The sequence below is a fragment of the Etheostoma spectabile genome, chromosome 7 (genome assembly GCF_008692095.1).
Source record: "Etheostoma spectabile isolate EspeVRDwgs_2016 chromosome 7, UIUC_Espe_1.0, whole genome shotgun sequence".
In the NCBI taxonomy this organism is placed as follows: Eukaryota; Metazoa; Chordata; class Actinopteri; order Perciformes; family Percidae; genus Etheostoma; species Etheostoma spectabile.
In genome coordinates, this window is record NC_045739.1 from 5,673,024 (window position 1) to 5,693,309 (window position 20,286).

At 39.6% G+C, this 20,286-nt stretch overlaps 1 protein-coding gene across 2 annotated transcripts; it reads left to right on the forward strand.

Moving 5' to 3' along the window:
• Positions 1 to 17,303: 17,303 nt before the first annotated feature.
• Positions 17,304 to 19,752, forward strand: trh (thyrotropin-releasing hormone). 2 transcript variants are annotated; one of them, XM_032521654.1, is made up of 3 exons: positions 17,304 to 17,499; positions 17,953 to 18,160; positions 18,574 to 19,752. In XM_032521654.1, exons 2-3 carry the CDS (start codon positions 17,971 to 17,973, stop codon positions 19,191 to 19,193), a joined length of 810 nt encoding a protein of 269 aa, XP_032377545.1. In that variant the 5' UTR covers positions 17,304 to 17,499; positions 17,953 to 17,970; the 3' UTR covers positions 19,194 to 19,752. The 2 variants fall into 2 exon arrangements, with proteins under 2 accessions (XP_032377545.1, XP_032377546.1); XM_032521655.1 differs by having other exon boundaries at positions 17,377 to 17,537.
• The last annotated feature ends 534 nt before the right edge of the window (positions 19,753 to 20,286 follow it).

The window sequence follows — 20,286 nt, forward strand, 5'->3', positions numbered from 1 at the left end:
CAAGATCACTGAACTGTGCTGTGCCGCGTACATAGATGATATTCATAATCACAGATTTATGGATGTTGACTGCTGTTTGTCAATCCATATCTCTTTAATTCCGCCTGTTCTGGTCATGGAGAGCAGCGTCTAGCCTGTGATGTGATCAAGCAAATGGCCCCAACTCCCTCATTTTGCACATTCCAGGATATTTTACAGGACAGTGACATATCAGAGGAGTTGGATGTTTTTTTTCTTCATAAAAATTGCATTTAAAAGCATTGGGAATTCATGTACCTTCTGAAACTCGTCATTGATCCAGACTACTAGGTGGTTAAATCAAACTTTTTGTAGCATTAGTCTCCAAATCTTGTATTGTTCCGATTTGTGGAGGCAAAACCGGGGGTGTTGATTGTTACGTACTGTTCATTCAGAGATTAGGGGTGTCTTTAGAGAACCCATTCGAGGTTAGTGAGTCAGCATGACTGTCAGCCTTGTTGTTTCTTAGCTCCATCACTGTGGCAGCAGGCAGGCTTTGTTTGGCAGGGTGGCAGGGCAGCAGGACAGTGACAGGGGTGTCTGACAGGAAGCACAGACACGAGGCCAGGGAGGCAGAGGATGGTGCAGGGGGGGGGCTCGAAACTGGCACATTACTGCATGAAATCTAGACCTTTCCTCTTTGTTAGACAAGTAAATAACAAGCTACTGTGTGTATTGTATGTCAAGGGCATGACAAATATGCTTCTACACACAATTTCTGAAATGGTCAAGTAATTAAACCAGATATAATCCTAAAGTGACAAAAAAATGAGTAGAAATGGCTCAATTTCCTTTTTGGTAATTTCTTCCTTTCACTCATTCAATGAAAATGATCACAGTGAAACAAATCCTAAGTGGGTTTGTGAAAGCTATCATCTCAACTCTCAAACAATCAAAACTCATCAAAAGTCCATCAGAGTTTTGACAGCAGACCGAGATCAATCTCAAATCAATCTCAGAGATTGTGCGGAGCGTGTCCTTGGTGAAAGTCTTACAAGTATCTGTTCTTTGAGAACTGGACCCGATCGCAAAGCTATAATCTGTGAAAGCTAAGTCACATAAACTCCAGAGAATCAAATGGTCTGCCCTCTGTCATTAAAGTGCCCCTCCAGACACATTTTAAAGTATGTAAAAAATACTCTGCTATGATTCATATTTTGTTTAACATTGTTTCCCAGATAAAAAAAATAAAAATGTGAAAAAGGGCTGGAAACACATCTACTCATTCTCCCACAGTGAGAAATTCTGGATCTGGATTTGTTGCTGCGTCCATCACAACTGCTGGTACTAAGTTGACTGGTCAAAGAACAGTATTCATCAAGATGGCCGATTAGGAGATACTCTAGCATGCCTGGGATACTTTTAAATCTCTGATTTTAGGGAAGTAACAGACATTTGAAAACACATCTTTAGAGACAAACTTTATACCGACACAAGTGAGTATAGTATAGTTTAGTCATTTTAGGAAACACATTTGTGGGTTATGGCCTTTACAGGCCATATTTACCTCACACCAACGTAACTGATTTTAACAAAAATAAAGATCCCTATAGATCAGAGGCAGGAGGGAAAAGTGAAAAATGAAGCAAAACATGGTAGGAATACTAAAGGTCTTTTTGACAGAAGCTGGATTCATCTTCAACGTGACATTTGAACTTTTTTCCTCATGGGAATAACTGCATCATCCATAGACAGGGGAATAGGTCAGCCACAAGTAAACAAGACAGCACAGACAATTCATTTTGAGCATCAGTTTGAGCCAATAGACAATAAATGATCGCTGTATTAAAATCCTATCTCATCCATAGCATCAACGTGCCGGAGCTGTGTGTGTTAATGCTGTAGCGAACAATAAGGAAGCTACTCACATCACAATCACCACAACATTCTTTTTTCTTTAGCTGCCTTTTAGTAAAATCAGCTTACTTTATGTGCAGCTCAATAGTTTTTCAGGAGCAACAAAGGGCCTAAGTAAAAATGATTTAGTGATTCAGTTGACTCACATGTGATGAGATCCCATCTGTCCAACCTTTGTCAGTGTTCCCTCTTTTAACTTCCCGTCCCCAACAAAACCATACCCATTTCATTCAACTATACATACTCTGAATGAATCAGTCTTCATTATAAACAGCCATCTTTGAATAATGCGATTTCAGACATTCAGGTGCTATTCTGAAGTCCTGAATATGCAGATGATTGATTAGATATTGTTCTGTTCTGTTAAAATTCAAAGAGCTGGAAGCTGCATTCTTGAAGGGTAAGGCCAATCATACTCCGACGTTTATCATATTGTAAACAATTTCCATGAAAATGTTTTTTCGTTTGAACCACAAAACAAAATAACGAGAAAAAACACCTTTTTTGTTTGTTTGTCGTTTCAAACCAAAAACAAAGAAACGGTGAAAAAAAAAAAAAAGAGCCGTTCTCCCGTTTTGGTTTTTCAATCCAAAAACAAAAAACGACGAAACCAAATTCAAATAAGGGTCAGATTTTGTTTTTTTTTAATTCCCATTTTCATTTCTCCTTTTGAAGATCTACATTAAAAGAAAGACAGGTGGGCCAAGTGACCCGGAAGTGACAGTAAATATAGCCTATAAAAATAAAAGCCAAGCTTTTAGAACGGTCATAATATGCAGCACTAACTGTGCTTTCACAAATCCCGTTTCTTAGCCCTGCTGCTCAAAGCATTAGCCTACTCACCAAAATGAGCTCTTTCTCCTCATAATGTTTGATTGGCTGATTTACATGTGTGCTATTATACTGCGTGAACAGTTTTAGGAGTTGACTGTGACACAAATTTAAAAACATGTCTCGCATATAGGCCTACAGTCCATTACGGTGGAAACCACATTAATTATTAATTAAATTATATAATATAGCGCTAACAGTAACAACTCTGCACACACAATAAGTTCTTAGGTTACCCTGTATTACCAACACGGATGTGTATGTGGATAGGCACGATGTTAAATCCCTGTAATAAACTACTGTTGCTGACATATTTCTGTCGGTCCAGGTTTATAAGCTAAGCCTATTTCTCAATTGATTTGTTTTCTTCTAACGTTACTCTGGTATAACGTTAGTGCTGCATAGTATGACCGCTCTAAAAGCTTGGCTTTTGTTTAGGCTACATTTACTAGTACTTACGGGTCACTTGGCCCACATGTCTTTCTTTTAATGTAGATCTTCAAATGGAGAAATGAAAATAGGAATTTCAACAAAAAAAAAAAAAGTGGTTTAGTGGTTTTTCTTTTTTGGATTCAGAAACCAAAACGGGAGGACGGCTCTTTTTTTTTTCTTTGTTTTTGGTTTGAAACAACAAACAAAAAAAGGTGGTTCTACACTTCCTTTGATGACCAAAAACTAATGAGCCACACTGTTGCCCTCGGTGACCTGCCCCTTCATTAAGATTAATTTTGAGTTAATGCCACACCGTTTCTAATATTATCCAGTTGGTGAAGTCCAATAGTGCCCCCAATTGCCATGGCAACTGTTGTTGCTCATTTTATGACAAATGTATACCTAAAACAATATTTCAACATTTTGTGGAAAATGCTGTTTTGCTGAGAGTAAGATGAGAAGGTTGAAACCACTCTCATATCTGTCAGTTAAACATACAGCTACAGCCAGCAGATGGTGAGCTTAGCTTATTTTAACTTAAAGACTTAAAGCAGGGGAAAACAACACAAACTAGCATGGCTCTGTCCAAAGGTAGTCTATATAGTCTACAGTAGTAGTAGTCTATAAAGGTTATGAGGTTGATTTATGAGGACTATGTTTAACTGCTCCTCAGATCTCTGAAAATATGTTCCACCAAAACAAGTTCCTTCTAAAAGGCTATTTTGCAGCGGCCCATGACCGTTGTGATTGGTTTAAAGAAATGCCAACAAACCAGAGCACGTTTTTCCCCCATCCTGGAATGCTGTGTGGCCTAGCCAGACCTTCCTCTGTAGCTCTGTGGAGGAAGGTCTGTTAAAGTGAGACTAGTCCAAAAGTAACAATGTATGCCTACCAGTGCCTCTAAAGATCAGCAAGTCACATGCTGTAGCCACAGTGTTTCTTTTATATACATTTTTCAGCTGTGGCCCACTTCAGAATTTTATGAAACGTCACAATACCAACTCTGCGGACCTGTCCGCTCCACTGAATAAAAAAAAAACAGTTGTCCGCCCATCTTTGAGGAAGAACCACTTTGACAGAACATCAATAACTCGCAAAGTAATGACAACCAAATAAACAACAGCATAGTAGGGTAGGCCCATTGCCTTTTCTCTTTATAGCAATAAAATAGCAATTAGAGGCATCGAATTTGATGAATTTAGCCAAAATAAGCCAAGAATTAGCTAGCTAGCGCAGCCTGTGGTCCCTCTGCCTTGCTCCCTGCGCTGGGAAGATGGACGCTATTGTATAAATTTTATGGGATTTGCTAACAGTAAGAAAAATAAAGAACCGCAACACTTATCCTTTGACACTGTAAAGCAGGAGGTACAGAGTGGTAGCCCTAATTGCACTTGTCAATTACATGATTCTAACATCCATTGTCACAAGACAATTATGTTATTCCATCTGTCTATTATCAAATTTCAAGAAATTTGTTGCCAATAACAATAAAAAGCTGAGTGTAACTACATATTTCCTCCATCACACATTTCCTCTTTATGAAGCTGCTGGGCAGGAAAACAACACATTTAACATCTAAAAATAAAATATAGTGTCACAGTCAGGAGAGAATGGCTTTGGTTTGGTATTTTTGATAATGTGGGCCTGTCCTGTGACTTACTTCCAAGGTAGTACAACTCTATCGGCATCTTACTGAGCTGACAAGACTTTAATCATCACAAAACATGATTGTCTGCCCCTGAGATCAACTCTGTGCAGTCTGACCTTTACAACCTCTCCCAACATCGCAGGGAGAACGGTGTATCTTCATCCACGCCTGCGGACAATTAGGTTGGCGGGACGGATGACCCTGTCATTGTTGCTCTTTACTTTAAACAACGGCTGTGTTGTCATCCCAGGAGACCGCAGACTTGTCTGTCAGAGTGATACAATATGGTCCAAATTCAGATGGAATGACAAAAGCAAATGAAATGGCAGCAGGCCTAAACTGAACACAACTTCATTAGCAAAGATATAGCAGGAGAACAATAGTTTTGACCTAACGGGTTGTGCTTTCATTTAACCCTAATGTAATGTAAAACAACGTTATTAGTACTGATACAGGCGCACATCTCTCTGTGGTGGAAGTAAATAAAGATGTGGAGTATTGTTTTCCGGCTACAGCCTTACCACAACTGACAGAGCAGAGAGCACCTTCCCGTCTGCTGTCTCCTGGGAATAGGTCAATAGGGAGAATCACCTCCTGCTGCTGCAGAAATACATGTAAGGGGGTTCCTCTGGGATCCAATTGACTGCCCAGTTGGCCTTTCCAAGCATGAACCACCCTGAAGAAGACAGCAGGATAGGACTTTTCTAGTTGCGTGGAAGTTCATCCTATCTATTTGGAGTGGTTTCACGTGGGAGCCTTTTCTTGGCAATCCCAGGAGTATCTCTGATTGTTGGTTCTTGGATCTATGTGTTGCTCATCAAGACAATCACACTGCATCTCCCATCAATCATCATGGCAGACCTAAATACCTGCTTGCACTCTGCTCTACAAGTACACTATCAAGCGATCTTTAGCAAGCCTCCTTTAAGTCCACCTTCTGATAGGGAGCTCAAAAAAGCCACAAAAACAGGTATGATTGGGTGTACGTGTGTATGTGTTAGTTTACTTGTTAGAAAGACAAGACGACAGAACAAAGGTGGGAAAAGGAGGAAAAAGCTGAATACCCGCTCTAAAATACAGAACAGAGTTCAAATCAGTTCTCAAGTCATTCTGTACAAGCCTAAGTTGCATCTTGTCAAAGCAAGTCTCGAGTCAAGGCACACATCTTTATAAGCACATCGCAAGTCAGTTGCAATTCTTGCGGTTGTAAGTAGGATCGGGACAGCCAGGAACCCCTGTGACAACGTTGCACCCTAAAGTCTAGCTTAGAGTCTACAACTCTGCTGTTTAGTACAACTAATGGTCTGTGTGGTTTTACAGGATTAATTTACCCCCTTGTCTTTAACTTAACCAATCTGCAACCTATATATATATATATATATATATATATATATATATATATATATATATATATATATATATGTATTAGGGCTGTAACAATATGCAAAATAAAACCAAAATTGTGACACCCAGCTCCACAAACCTGTGTTGGGGTTGCGACACATCCCTCCCCACTCCTAGAGTTATCCTTCCCATCCAGATAAAATGTTACCACATCTTTACATTACTATTAGTATTTGGGGACTTTTGGGGACTCTATTTGGGGACTTATCCCTGTTTTCTCTGGTAAATTTAGCTAACTGTAAAGATGGCTAAAAGCGAAGGGGTGCACCGGTAACACTAACAGAGGTGTAACGTTACAAAGGGCCGCTGTTCTGGCAGGGGTGTCTGGGTCTGTTTCCCATTGGTTCAGTAAACTTCCGTTAGTGTCCTTAGCACCAGAGTTAGCTAAGTGCTGACCAGGATAGCTATAGCTGGCTGGGGGCTGACTGTGGATGTGTCCCCGGGCCGGGGCAGTAATGATAGTGGGTGGTTGCTAGCAGCTGGGGGATGACTGTGGAATGGATGTTTCTTTGGGACTGTTGTCAGTTCTCATCCCGACTGAAGCCTTGCAGCGCCGGGAGACTGAGGCAGAAGACAGGGGTGTGCTAGCTAGCTAAATTACCATTAGATTAGCTAGTTGTATATCTGTACAGTTAACGTTACTGATTAATTTGTGGGTTGGCCCAGAGTTCTCATTGTCACTTCCCGATGTAAATTGAGTGCAGATTTGAGTCGCGCATGTCCAGTGTAAACGGTTTACAGCATAACGTGTCATACCCGATGACAGTCGAGTCAAACCGGCTCTAGTTGAGTGCAGATGTGAGTTGACAAATGCTCATATTTAAACGGTATACAGCATAACATATACTGACATTTGTGAAATCCATGAAATAACAAACTTTTCTCATTACAAACAATAACAGAAAATATTTTAGCTATCTATGGCTGTTTGATTGCTAACGTTAGCTCAAAACACCATCCAACTGACAACCTTTATGTGTTCGATTGTTAACTTGTAGCCAGCAGTGAACGAACTGCACTAAGTAGGTCCATTTTTATTGTAATGACATTACAGAAATCTCTCGTTAGCATCTTGTAGGCTACTTGTCGCAAAGTGACGCATGTGCAACTCACATCTTCACTTATTGAAAAGTGACGGATGCGCGACTCAAATCTGCACTCGACTTACGGGGAGTGACAACAGTGGTCAAAACAATCATAGCCTACTAAAAATAACTGAGCGTATTGAACAGTGTCGTAATCTTATGTTAGCCACCAAGAATTACAATAGCATTAGCTACTTGTCAACAACAACCAAAGCACTTTTCCTCTTCGGTCCCCTACAGGTTACCATTACCATTATCATTATTCTTATGTCTCATTCCAATGAGTTAATGAAAAACTGAAACGATTTTGGAAACATTATTTTAAGTTACAAAAGAATTCTTGGTGTTGGATCGATCAATATTGAAATCAATCAATATCAATAAATAAGGTATCTGTTGTATAACTGTGTTGCAAAGTGGGATGTAATCAGTGACAAAACAATGCCATGTGGCAGCAAAATAGTTGTATTACGTTTACTGAAGTATATTTTGTGTGCGCAATAAATATGACATAACCATTCCATCCTGTGCAGGAGAAGATGGCAATGAAGAAGAGAGCAGCATTTGCATGTTGTGGCATTTAGATTAGGTGATAAATATACTTTTAATATGCTTTGCAGCTGCATACCATCCTCCCTTATTAGATTAACTTAATGTCTGCAATCCCTCCTAGTTACCCACACAGGACGGATTGTTTGCATGTGACTAAACAACTCACAGCTACAGCTTTTTGAAAGTGATACACCAGTAGCACCTCTTGTTACATCCTCACACATTCCCACGCAGTCACTGAGGACCCTAAAAGGCGGAAAATGCCAGATCTCTCCGAAATGCATGTAAAATATTCTGAGGCTAGCATAGCCTTGTGAAAAATAATTTAGCGCTGTGGTGCTAAAAGGTTTAAAAGTCTAAACCTCTATATCTGGAGGCACAGAAATCTGAAGATATTGTAGGACAAGTACACAGAATGACTGAAGAAACCAGAAACCAGGACTAAAATGTCTGGCTAATGACCTTAATGTCATGAGGAACAACATAAAAGCCTTAATTCATGTATGACATCTCAGTCAGAGCCCAAAGGCAATATATCTCAAACAATTTGTCTCAGAATTCTTGCCTGTCTGGCTTCAAACGTGCAATCAGTTTTTTGGCCACTTGGCAGTGGAACAGAAACAAACACAACACAGATGTAATGTCAACAATCTGATATGGATATACTGTAACCTGTTGGCAGCTGTTTGTTAACACAACAAGCAGATATGGAGTAACATTAGCATTAATTTACAGTAGTTTTTTTTTGTTTTTTTTTGAAGATTATTTTTTGGGCATTTTAGGCCTTTAATTGATAGGACAGTTCAAGACATGAAAGGGGAGAGAGAGGGGGAGTGACATGCAGCAAAGGGCCGCAGGCTGGATTCGAACCCGGGCACCCGCTCTACCAACTGAGCTATCTGGGTGCCCATACAGTTGTATTTCTGGTCATCTGATGATTGTTAATCTAATAGTTACTATCCTATTAGCAGTTTTTAGTTGCCACTAACTCTAGAGGGAAATATGTGGCTCTTTACCTGCCGTTTATAGCAACTGGCTAGTTTCTAACTCAGCCGTTAAGTAGTAGTCTGATTTTTTTTAATGAACGGCCAAAAACGGTGCCAAAACCACAATAGTATAAAAAAAATGTCCCATTTGACCAAAAACCTATTAGTCCGATGGCATATTATCCCAAAAACAAAAGCACATGGCTCCGAAGGTCCGTTGCCCTGAAAATACATTCTCTCTTTTGAGTTTTGCACTTGTGCAGTAGCCATTAGTGTATTTTTCACGTACTGTGGTCTTTCCCTTACCAGGGAAGTTAATTTGTACAGCTGAGAGGAACAGCAGAGTTGGCTGTTAATTCTCAGTGGGTTATATGGTGGGGCTCAAAAGTTTGGGCACCCCAAGTAAAAAAATTTATTAACATGCATGAAGAAGCCAAGAAAAGATGGAAAAATCTCCAAAAGGCACTAAATGACAGATTAGACATTCGTATAACATTTCACAAAAAGTTAGATTTTATTTCCATCATTTACACTTTCGAAATACCAGAAAACAAGAAAAGCAAAGAGTCTTTCAATACTTATTTGAGGTATCTTCGCCCATTTTTCCTTACATCTTACAGTTCTTTGAAATTTCTGGGTTGTCTGTCACACACTGCTCTTTTAAGGTCTATCCATAGATTTTTAATTATGTTGAGGTCAGGAGATTGTGAAGGCCATGGCAAAACTTTCTGTTCATGCCTCTTGATGTAATCCACCGTGGATTTTGAGCTGTGTTTAGGATCATTATCCATTTGTAAAAGCCATCCAGCTTTTTCACAGATGGCATCAAGTTAGCGTCCAAAATTTGCTGAAATGTTATTGAATCATTTTTCCTTCTACTCGTGAAATGTTCCCTGTGCCACTGGCTTTAAAACAACCCCAAAGCATGATTGATCCCCCCCCCCCCCCCCCCCATGCTTGACAGTTGGATAGAGGTTCTTTTCATTAAATTCTGTGCTCTTTCTTTTCCAAAAACGTACCTTTGTTCATTCCAGCCAAAAAGTTCTATTTTAACCTCATCGGTCCACAGAACTTGTTTCCACAATGTATCAGGCTTGTCTATGTGTCCATTTGCAAACCTGGGGTGCCCAAACTTTCAAGCCCCATTGTAACTACGAGCGACCCCTGTCACATAGAAGTAGTGACGTGATACCCCAACCCTGACAAGCACATTTGTCTGCATAGTTTTTTTAAAACAAGTGAAAATCTCTGCTGATTGTTTCAGGTAGTTTTGGAAACATATAGACTGTTTTAACGATATATATTTAAAAATGCTCTTTTTTTTTAAATCTATGTATAGGCTACAGATAAAGCCGATAAAAATGACAATTAAGTATAATTATCAACATGACAGGATGAAACTATGATCTACTTTTCAATTTGTTTTAAGAAAATAAGAGGTTTTAGGACTCAATTTTAGTGCTCTGATTAGGGACTCTTTATAGAATTTTTTCACCCATGGAATATGTTCCCTTTCATCACTCCTGGTGGAATGAAATAATTTATTTCAGCCAGGCGTGAGACTGAAAGATCAGCTCAATCTAGCACGATTAAGGCTGGTCCCAGACACTACCTGACTGTGATGGAGGGCTGCGAAGACGAGCAAGGATAGACACGGAGGGAGAGAGAGGGAGCGTGATGATAAGTGAGTTGTAGCATGTGCTAGTAGTGCACTAATCATGGTCTCCGGCTGAGGAAACACACAGGCGCCTCACAGGTTATTGAGAGATAATGGGATTCTCAGGGCAACAGACACACAGCTAAAGACAGATGCAATTTGAAAATAAATAATGCAAAATACTCTCTCACTTGCTGTGTGTGTGTCTGTGTGCATTTGTGCCCGTGTGTATACAGTATTGTGACTCCAACTAACTTTTCTGTGTGATGAAAAATGAGGAAATAAGGCATTAGTAAATATGGGAACAGAAACACACCCAGCTTTCAGAGTCTGAAAACCGATTATAGATTCCTGGTCACAAAATGGCAAAATAAAAATCACAAGGAAGGAAATTCTGATATCTAATGACACTCATGACCACTGCTTCTGGATTTGGCATTCTTGGAAAACTTTTGTAACTTTGGTAAACATGCATTTTTAAGCCTCAATAGAATGAATCGGATTATCTTCCTGTGAGAAGAGCTCAAATGCAGCTGATGGTATTCTCAATCTTTTTTTTTTTTTAAATCATGCCATGAATTGAAGGGTTAGTTGTGTGACAAACATGGGTTTACTTGTTGCCACAGTCCGATACGGCCATTTTGAAGCTGCAGTGCGCAGGAATGTCATCACTGTGATGGATCAAGGTCTTGTGATAGAGTTGTTATTTTTATAAACAGCTGCAGGGGGCTCATGTAAAATCACCCACTGTGTGAGCCTTTTAACAACCCATTTTGATGTTTATTTTGAGTATGTTGCCAGGGAATATACACTCTGATGCAAATTGCCCCCGTCCTTTCTCATCATTTGAATCTGGACCCCCAGTAAGCACTGCTGGTCAAAGATTATTCCCCAACAACTCCAACAATTCAAGCGGCACAGATCTCTAGCGGGGCATGCAGGGCAACCAGCCACATCTGGTCACCCTAACATTCTTTTGTGTGGTGATTTATCATCAAAAGATATCACAGCCGTTTTAAACAAATCTACTGTTAAAATTTTTTAAAACAAATGCATCTATTGAAAGAGAAACAGTAGTGAGAAATTCATTTAAAACCAATCATGCATAGCTATGAACCAACACATTTGAATGCACATGACAAAATATTCCAACTGGAATCACTACTAAGAAGTTTTCCTTTTATGCATATTATCATGCAAGACAAAGCCAACATGCTGGCCACTAAAACAAGCTCTGTCTTACTGAACTGTTACCCTCACACACACACACACACACACACACACACACACACACACACACACACACACACAGGCACACCCTGTAAGTTGTCACTCAGTCCCCGCCACACTGACCTCTGTCAGGCCTGTGTCACTTTCGGGGGTAAGGGTTATCACGCTATCCATACGCACTCACTTTGTTTGTTTATTTGTTTGTTTGTGTCGCTTCGTTTCCCAGTGTCTGCCTTCATCCTGTCCGTCTTTGACTCTACACTTCCTACACAACCCTCAAATGTCTTTTAACTCGCCACCTCTGGCTGTTTTACCCTGACGTGTCAGGGTTTCACCTGTCTACTGAGCCACTCTCTAGAGAGTTTCACTGAACTTTTGGAAGACTTTTTTCATTGACTCTTCCTTCCTGAACTCATCTGTTTTTGTAAAACCAAAAAATCCTTCATTCCAAGCCTTGAAAGAAATACTGGAGAATTATTAAGCAGTAAGTCATGAAAGTATGTGTCTCTGTGATTTTAGAGCTGCTTAAAGACATTGTTCTCCACTGTGGATTACTGCAGTATGGTTTTTGAACAGTATAAATGCCATGGTTTGCCAGACCAACCTGCTACCCTATGACAGCACAATTGTTCATTTCAACCTGCTATTATACATTTTTTTTATGTTATATAACAATGGGTCAGACAACTATATGTAATGTGAAGAAGTCACTCTTGGTGACAAACCCACTCAACGTTTTAGCATCTTTCAGCTCATTGAAAGATCATGGTTTGGTTTTTTGACCCAGTCAATTTATTTGTTCTTTAAGACCACCTATTGATTCATTACCTGAATAAACAGCTGCCTTCCATGTTAAAGTTCAACAATTTGTTGACCCATCCATTAACCCTGACCACCTCCTTACACGCAGACGTTGCCGCTCTATTATAATGTCATAATAAACGTCAAATAAAATGTTTTCGAGGCACTGAAGCAAAGTCATTTTGTAATTTTCTTTGGGAGGACAGTCCCCAGCAGGCAGCTGTCTTTGGTGAAAAAGCTTTTAAAACGCAATGTGAGCTAACTGTTTAGCACCAAATGATATACAGGCAAAGATGGCAACTAACTGGTTAACAAAGTGGAGCATTCAGCTAAAGAGCCAGAGATATCCCTCAGGAGTTGGCAGAGACCAAACAGAGCTAAAGGAGACCTTTGGACCATCGACAGGTACCTAGAAACACAACTCCAAATAACTGATGTTGCTCTTTTTCTGTTAGATGTGAAACAATAGGAACTGTTTGCTAGCACATTCGCTGCATGAACTTTATAAAGTGATACTATGTCAGTGTTGTGTTTACAGCTTGCCCGACTTGCCCCCAAATGGCAAAAACGGTCACTGCAATGCTGGTGCAGGTTAAAAAAACAGAAAGCCATCACTCAAAAGTCTCAATATGTCTGAGATGAGGACCAGATATCTCTGTTTTATGAGATTTCATCTGCAGCAGATTTGTTTTACTGTCGTCTTCTTTGGTGAGTCACAAAAATTACATATCAAGAACCAAATTCAGATCACGTCCTGCTCAATGAAATCCAAGTCAACCTGACAGCCAATAAAACACTCTGCTCCGGACTGAAATGGAGGATTAATGGGAATGATATCACTGGAGATGCTAAGAGTAATACATGCCGAATTGTCAGGAGATAGTATTTGACGCAATTTAAGTTGAATTTACAGCAAGATGCATGCAGTAATGTCAATTCTTTGTGTTATACTGTATGTATTGCTGTGTAGGAACCAGTTTCCTCTCTGTGAACATTAAAGTTTCAGACGTAGTCAAATGTCTTGACATGCTTGTCTCTCTAGTCAATGGTTGTGTGTGTGCTTGACGTACATGGTGATGTTATACTGTTTACTATTATACTGACACACCAAACCACAGCTGCCTTTGACTTCCTAGTACTGAAAGAGCGAGGATTACACTGCAGTCTGCTGGGATCCTTAGGCACGCAAGTTATCAAGGAAAATATTTCAGTCTCAGGAGCTGCCCACTGGAAGACAAGATGCAGGGACTGGGGCCGAAATCACAGAGCAAGTTCAACTTAGTCTTTGTGTTACATCGCTTCACTGAGACTAACTAACTATTTTTGATCCAGGATAACAGGTATAACAAACCAGGTTATCAACTGGCTCGGTTATCTCACATGGTGGCTCGGTAAGGCATGTTTTTTTAATGAAAAAAAAAAGGTCTTAACTAACTCAAAGTTTGGCTATTAGTTTATTTTAAGCCATAGCCAAAGTCTCTGTTGAACATATTTTGGAAAAGGTTAGCTGTGTGCAGCATTGGTTACCATGGTGATCTAAACAAGAAAGGCAGCTTTGTGATACTCAAAAACCTGAGTTAAACCTCAGAGTCACCACAGGCTTCTGATATGTACATTAACCTTGGTATACATGTAGCCATGCTTTGCAATAACTTTCTTTCCACAATAAAGAAGTTCATCCAGACTTTATAAAGATATATTATTAATAATAGCAAGAGTAAACAGAGGACGGAGGCTAATGCGTCTTATTATTTTCTTCCATTCCACAGGGTGTATACTTAACCTGTCCTCTTCCTCAGTACATGAGGCACATAATCCTGACCGGAATGCTAATTGTTAGGATTTCCCAGCTCTAAAAGTCTCTGACAGCAAGCTTCTTTTTTGTTGTGCAGGATGAGTATGAATTACTCAAGAGAAAAGGGAAGCATATTTCAATTACGGTCTTACAGCAGTAAAATGGCGGGGAAAAGTGGCAACAAAATGCTGCTACACCTGCAGCAATCATTAGACTGCTTTAATTGTTCTACATCTTCGGTATCAGGACCCAGCGTTCATCAAACAGATTCTGCAGATTTAAAAGACTTTGACTCAGTGCATGCTGCCCTTTTAAACTGCTTGAAATCCAACATGCATACATTCTCTTGGGTAATTAATTGGTTCCTTTGGGAATGTCATTACACACTTGGTCAGATAGGAAGCTAGGGACATACATGACAGACAAAAGGAGGTTGTTTCCCATAAAGATGAGATATGTTTTAATTATGCCGCTACCACTTTCTGTGTCTGTCTGAAGCAATGCAGCGCAGAAAGAAATCCCAAACAGACAGAGAATGGTCTTGGGCTCACTAGGAATTATTCTTCCTTCATCACAATGCCACTGAGTTTAACTGAGGAGCGAGGCATTGAACTCATCCAGAGAGGTTTAACAAAAAAAGCCCAGGATGCAGCAACAATACCTTTGTTAAAAGTTAGCAGAGATAGCGGAAAGGGGGGGCGCCGGATGTTAAGCTTTATCTCAGAACATCCAAAGAGCCAGACTATGTTACATCTCAAGATGAGTTTAAGATTTCTGACACTATTCAATGAGAAATCTGTGATCAAGCACACTGTAGCTAATGATTTCCACCGTGATCTGTGAGGGTCTAAAACCCACTTGAAGTATTGGACATGACAGCACCTTGAAAGCAAGTAATTACAGCATCACACGATCAATTCAATTCACAGCAGCATTCATCAATGACTGAGTCTTACTATGCAGGAGTGATCAGGAATCCAGACAGTTCCATTCAAATTCAGTTATTCATTTTTTTTTAAGTAATAAGGTAAAGGGTAATGCATAAGTACTCATTACCAAGACCAGCTCATTCATGACAACACTCAGGTGAAGTCACCAACCACCACTGACCTGACATCCACCTGAGAGGAATGCTGTGTATTTATATCCACTTCCAGGTTGCATGATTTTGTAAGGGTCTCAAGCTGATACATCACATTTCCTTTAGTGTAAAACAAATAGTTGGCGACAGATCTTAGACAACAGATATTTGCATTTTGACACCTCAGCGAATCCTATTAGACATGTCTGGATGAAGAGAGAACATAAAAAGGAGAAGAACGTAGTTGTTCTATAACGGAACTTAATGGAACAGAGCCATCATTGCCAAAATGAGTTTCACCTTTGTTTTTCCTCCTGTAGTCAAAATGTCTGCTTTGGAAGTGCAATGCTTGGGTTTCTCTAGTTCCACAACCTTTCACCTGCAGACGTACTGTAGCTGCATGGGTCACAAACCCAATGTAATCAAATTTACCAGTGATGGAAGACGTACTCAGGCCTTTTACTAAAGGATAAGTATCAGTTCCACACTGTAAAAATACAAATAGTATGTACGATATTGATCAATCGAGATTCATTTTCTGTTAGTTGACTAACAATTCATCCAATCACTTTCAAGTTCTAATGTATACACCATGCAAGGTAACCATTAACTCCAGCTGTCAGATAAATGTAATGCAGTAAAAAGCATTGTAGTGGAGTAGAAGTACAAAATACCAGAAAATGAAACTATTCTACTATAGTATGTGTAAATATTCTAGTATAGATGTGTACATTTGTACTTATACAATATCATGTTACTTTTTGACAAATTATATTAATTAGCAATAAATCTGTCTTCCGAGGTCACCACATCTGCTTTTTTCTTTTTGCATCATGACAAACCGGGTGAAAATCCTTTGCTCCCACTCCATGTAAAACTTGTTAGAACTGCCTCTAATACGTTCAGCTGGGTTGCTTCGTGACCAGAAAGTGCATTATTTGAGCTCAGAAGAACCAGTGGGATTCAGCTCTCCCTCCTGAGTCCTGTGACCTTAGGGTATTTATGAAAAAAATTACTTAATCTCTCTACAGCCTTTACTGGTGCCCTAGGAGACCTTTAGATTTTTTAAAGATATGCAGACCATTTATGTCATCTGAGTGGCAAACAGCAAGGAGATCGTATAGAAACCTGTTGTACGGAGACTCAGACTCAGTATATTAAAAAACTGAATAAATGAAACATTTCTCCACCAAAATGAAAGATTATTCAATGTAAAGAGAAAATGGTTTGGTATGAATAAGTGACTTGTGTGGTCTTAAACAGGGATCTTCAACATTTTTTAAGCCAAGGACCCCTTAACCAAGAGAGAGACGAAACAGGGACCCCCCTACTAGCCTACATATACAATTAAGGTAAATAATAAACAGGGCCTACAATAAAGTGTGGGCAGCCTAAAACCTTTAAACATAGCTTTTTTAGTACATACAATACAAACCTACAATATTTGTTGGCATGATTTTAAATAAATACAAATAAAATAAATCATGTCTTAATGTTGAAAAGACGTGTCACAGTGAATCCTTAGGATAAACTATATCTCTGGATGGCTACCTTAGTTACTTCCTCACCTATAGGCAAGTAAGCCTATCATCAATGTGTTTATTTTCACAAATAGGCTCATTTATATGTGCTAATAATATGGTGGATTCATGTTAAGACATTTTAGTTTTTGAAAAGACGTTCAAAAATTAACAATAATTTAGAGGCGCTCCCACAGTAACTCTGAGGAGGGCCCCTGTTAAAGATCTCTGGTCTAAAATACACAATTTCTAAGAATGAATTCATCTTATCCAGACATCCTGTCGTGCTTGCTGTCTATCTCATACCCCAGCGTTTATTTGTTTTTCAAATGACAAATTGGGCAGCGGCCCCTATTGGGCGATTATTCACCACATCCAGTTGCGCACGACTTGGTGACATCAGTGGGGTCGAAGGATCCCAAAAAAATGACTCCAGCGTTGGTGTGACGACAGTGACCAGTAACTATAAATGCTGAGATGGAAAGTTATGTGCTTATACCTCCAGACTGGCCTTTACGGCTAACCAACCGCTGAGGCTGAAACAACTCATCACTGTGCGCTCAACGGACGCTGGGAAAGAGGAGACTTTGGATCCATCCCATGTGAGTCAAGCGCACCTCAGAAGAAACCCTTTAATAAAGTAAATATGTCTATATTTTGGGTTGATGGCTCTGCTTTCTGGGTGGGTCACATTTATTGTGTGTTATTCCATTTTTATTTTAGACAGCGTGAGATTCAGTTTACATCTATTCGTTCTTTAAAACAAGTTTAAAATGCTTTGGTAATTACATTCCATTTGTTTCCATGCAGGTTGACTTGTTTAAGGATTTTATAAGAACTTGTCACTGGTCAGAATAAAGAAAAGCAGTCAGTTTACAAAAATACTCTTAACAAGCTGAAAAAAATTGAAATTTTGCACTGGACCAACTTTCTTCTCCGATTCATTTACACATCTTGTCAGAAAAATGGAGCTCCGGGTCTCGATATTTTAACTATTTTAAGCCATGTTGAGATAGTTGTCTTATACTGTATGTCCCGTCTATTTCTCTCAACAGACAACCAACTAAATTATCATGAAGTCATCATGCCTTCTCATCTTGGCTTCCCTCATGGTCTGCAACTTGACTGTGTGTGGAGGACAGGGCGTCCCCGCTGAGGACGAGACGGACGGAAGGACCATAGACGACATCATACTACAGAGAGCAGAAAGTATCCTGTTACGGTCCATTCTCAAAAAGATGCAGGATGAAAACGGCAGAAACGGTGCGTAAATGTTTGATCAATTTTACAAGCAACGACTGATTTAATGCAAAATAGTACCAAACAGTATTTGCCATCAAATTGAATTTCCCATTCCCGTGTCATTGATATTTGGGCTGTTTGTCTCATTTTTAAAACTAAGTCTTTAACTAAAGTTCTAAACAATGTTCCAAGTCGTATTGAGCTTCACGCACAAGATAATTGTAATAATCAAAAAATAATGAAACATGAAAATAGGCAAATCATCTTTTTTCCAATTTGTTATGATTCAAGGAAGATGGACCACCAACATTCGTTTGTGCGCAATTTACGCACGGCATAGACTAGCTGGGGAAACGCATTTTTGGCAGTAAATGAATATTAAACTAGACTTTGGGCTACTTGAAGTACGCTAAATAATGTTTTCCTTTCTCCAGAGGGATCTTCCTCTCTGGCAGAATGGGTAACAAAACGACAGCATCCTGGTAAGAGATACAGCGAGGATTTTGAGAAGCGCCAGCATCCGGGGAGGAGAGAAGAAGACGAGGATGAACAGTACTTGGATGTTCAAAGGAGACAGCACCCGGGTAAGCGCGAAGATGAAATGCACTCGTTCATGGAGCTCCAGAAAAGGCAGCACCCGGGAAAGCGCTTCACTACGGGACAGATTTCCGAAAACCCCGTACTGTTCCTGAGTGAACTTTCAAAACGACAGCACCCGGGAAAGCGATACCTGGTGCTGCACAGCAAACGCCAGCACCCAGGTAAGCGTCATCCCGAGGATGAGGACGAGGATGGGGAGTGGGATGCGGATGCTGATGGAGACGAAGACCTCGTTGAGTTGGAAAAGCGTCAGCACCCCGGAAAACGCTTTTGGGATAACTCCATTCCGGATTTAGGCACAAACAGTCCGTGTGATGTATTGGACCCTACGAGCTGCAGAAAGACCAGTTTGCTGCTCGACTTTTTAGACAACATCAACAAGAGTCATGTCGAGGAGAAGAGACAACACCCGGGTAAAAGGATTGCACCCGAGGAGGATTTAGTGGAAGAGTAGATTAAACACAAGGCTGGTGTGCGTTTACTGCAGTATTGTAAACAAATAAATATGTGACCATAATGAATTATTAAAAATGAAAAAATATTTTACATCATTCAAACGTTTGTGCCACCGTTTTTTTTTTTTTTGGCCAACGGTTACTGTATAACCATTGCAACGCATTTATCTGCTGTTTGTTTCCTTTGGAAAGCTTGTGCGTAATTGTCCTCCAAACTGACTATCGTTGTATGATTTTCATTAGAGTGCGTTCCAAATATTGAACCTTTCTTAATGAGTTATTATTGGAATTATATATTTATTGCGTCAATTAGGCTACTTATGTTAAAAACCAAGTCAAAGAATGAAAGCATTAGTCTACTGGCGTTTGCGATGTTGCCTCTGTGAGGCAACACAGCTTGTCAGTACAATACATGCTTTTATCAATGAAAGGGGCTAACGTTTACAGCTTTGCAAAATGAAATCCCTTCATTGATTGATTTGTGTTTCATTCTTTTCTACTTAAAATATAATGAAAATAACGCAGCAAATAAAATGTGCCATCGATTATTTTCCAACATATCATTGCATGCATTAAGTTTATTTAACTTAACTGTTGTAAATTAACAGCTACCTTTGCCTTAAAGTCAATCACCAGTGTTTTTTGTTGGACAATAAAACGCATTGGTAAAAATGTATGGTTTGCTTTAGTTGCAGTAATTCATGTCTAAGATGCACTATTAAACTCTATTAAACTGTTTATCCAACCCAACAGGTCTAATTAGTGTGTAGTCCAACAAAACAGTCCCTCTGTTTTAGCCTAATCTAGACTGATTATTGCAATTCAATAGCAGACACATGTCAGTTATATCCTCTTCTCACTTTAATTGGGCTTATCCCAACAGAGCAGCTGCACAGGCGTGATCAATATGCAAATTATTCGTCAAGCACATGAGTTAGAACTGGAGATTTCATAGAGAACCTCCACTGAAGCGCACACACAACTATCGACTCCAGCGATAATAATCCAGTGGATAAACAAACCATTACATTCAGGGGGAAATGCACATGATCCGATATGCATGATGAACTATTGCAGATGCACAAAATAGTT

Excerpts from the sequence above, each read along its gene's own strand:
- trh (XM_032521654.1), top strand. The coding sequence starts at position 17,971 with ATGAAGTCATCATGCCTTCTCATCTTGGCTTCCCTCATGGTCTGCAAC. Across the intron at positions 18,161-18,573 it reads GGATGAAAACGGCAGAAACG|AGGGATCTTCCTCTCTGGCA; the intron begins GTGCGTAAATGT and ends TCCTTTCTCCAG.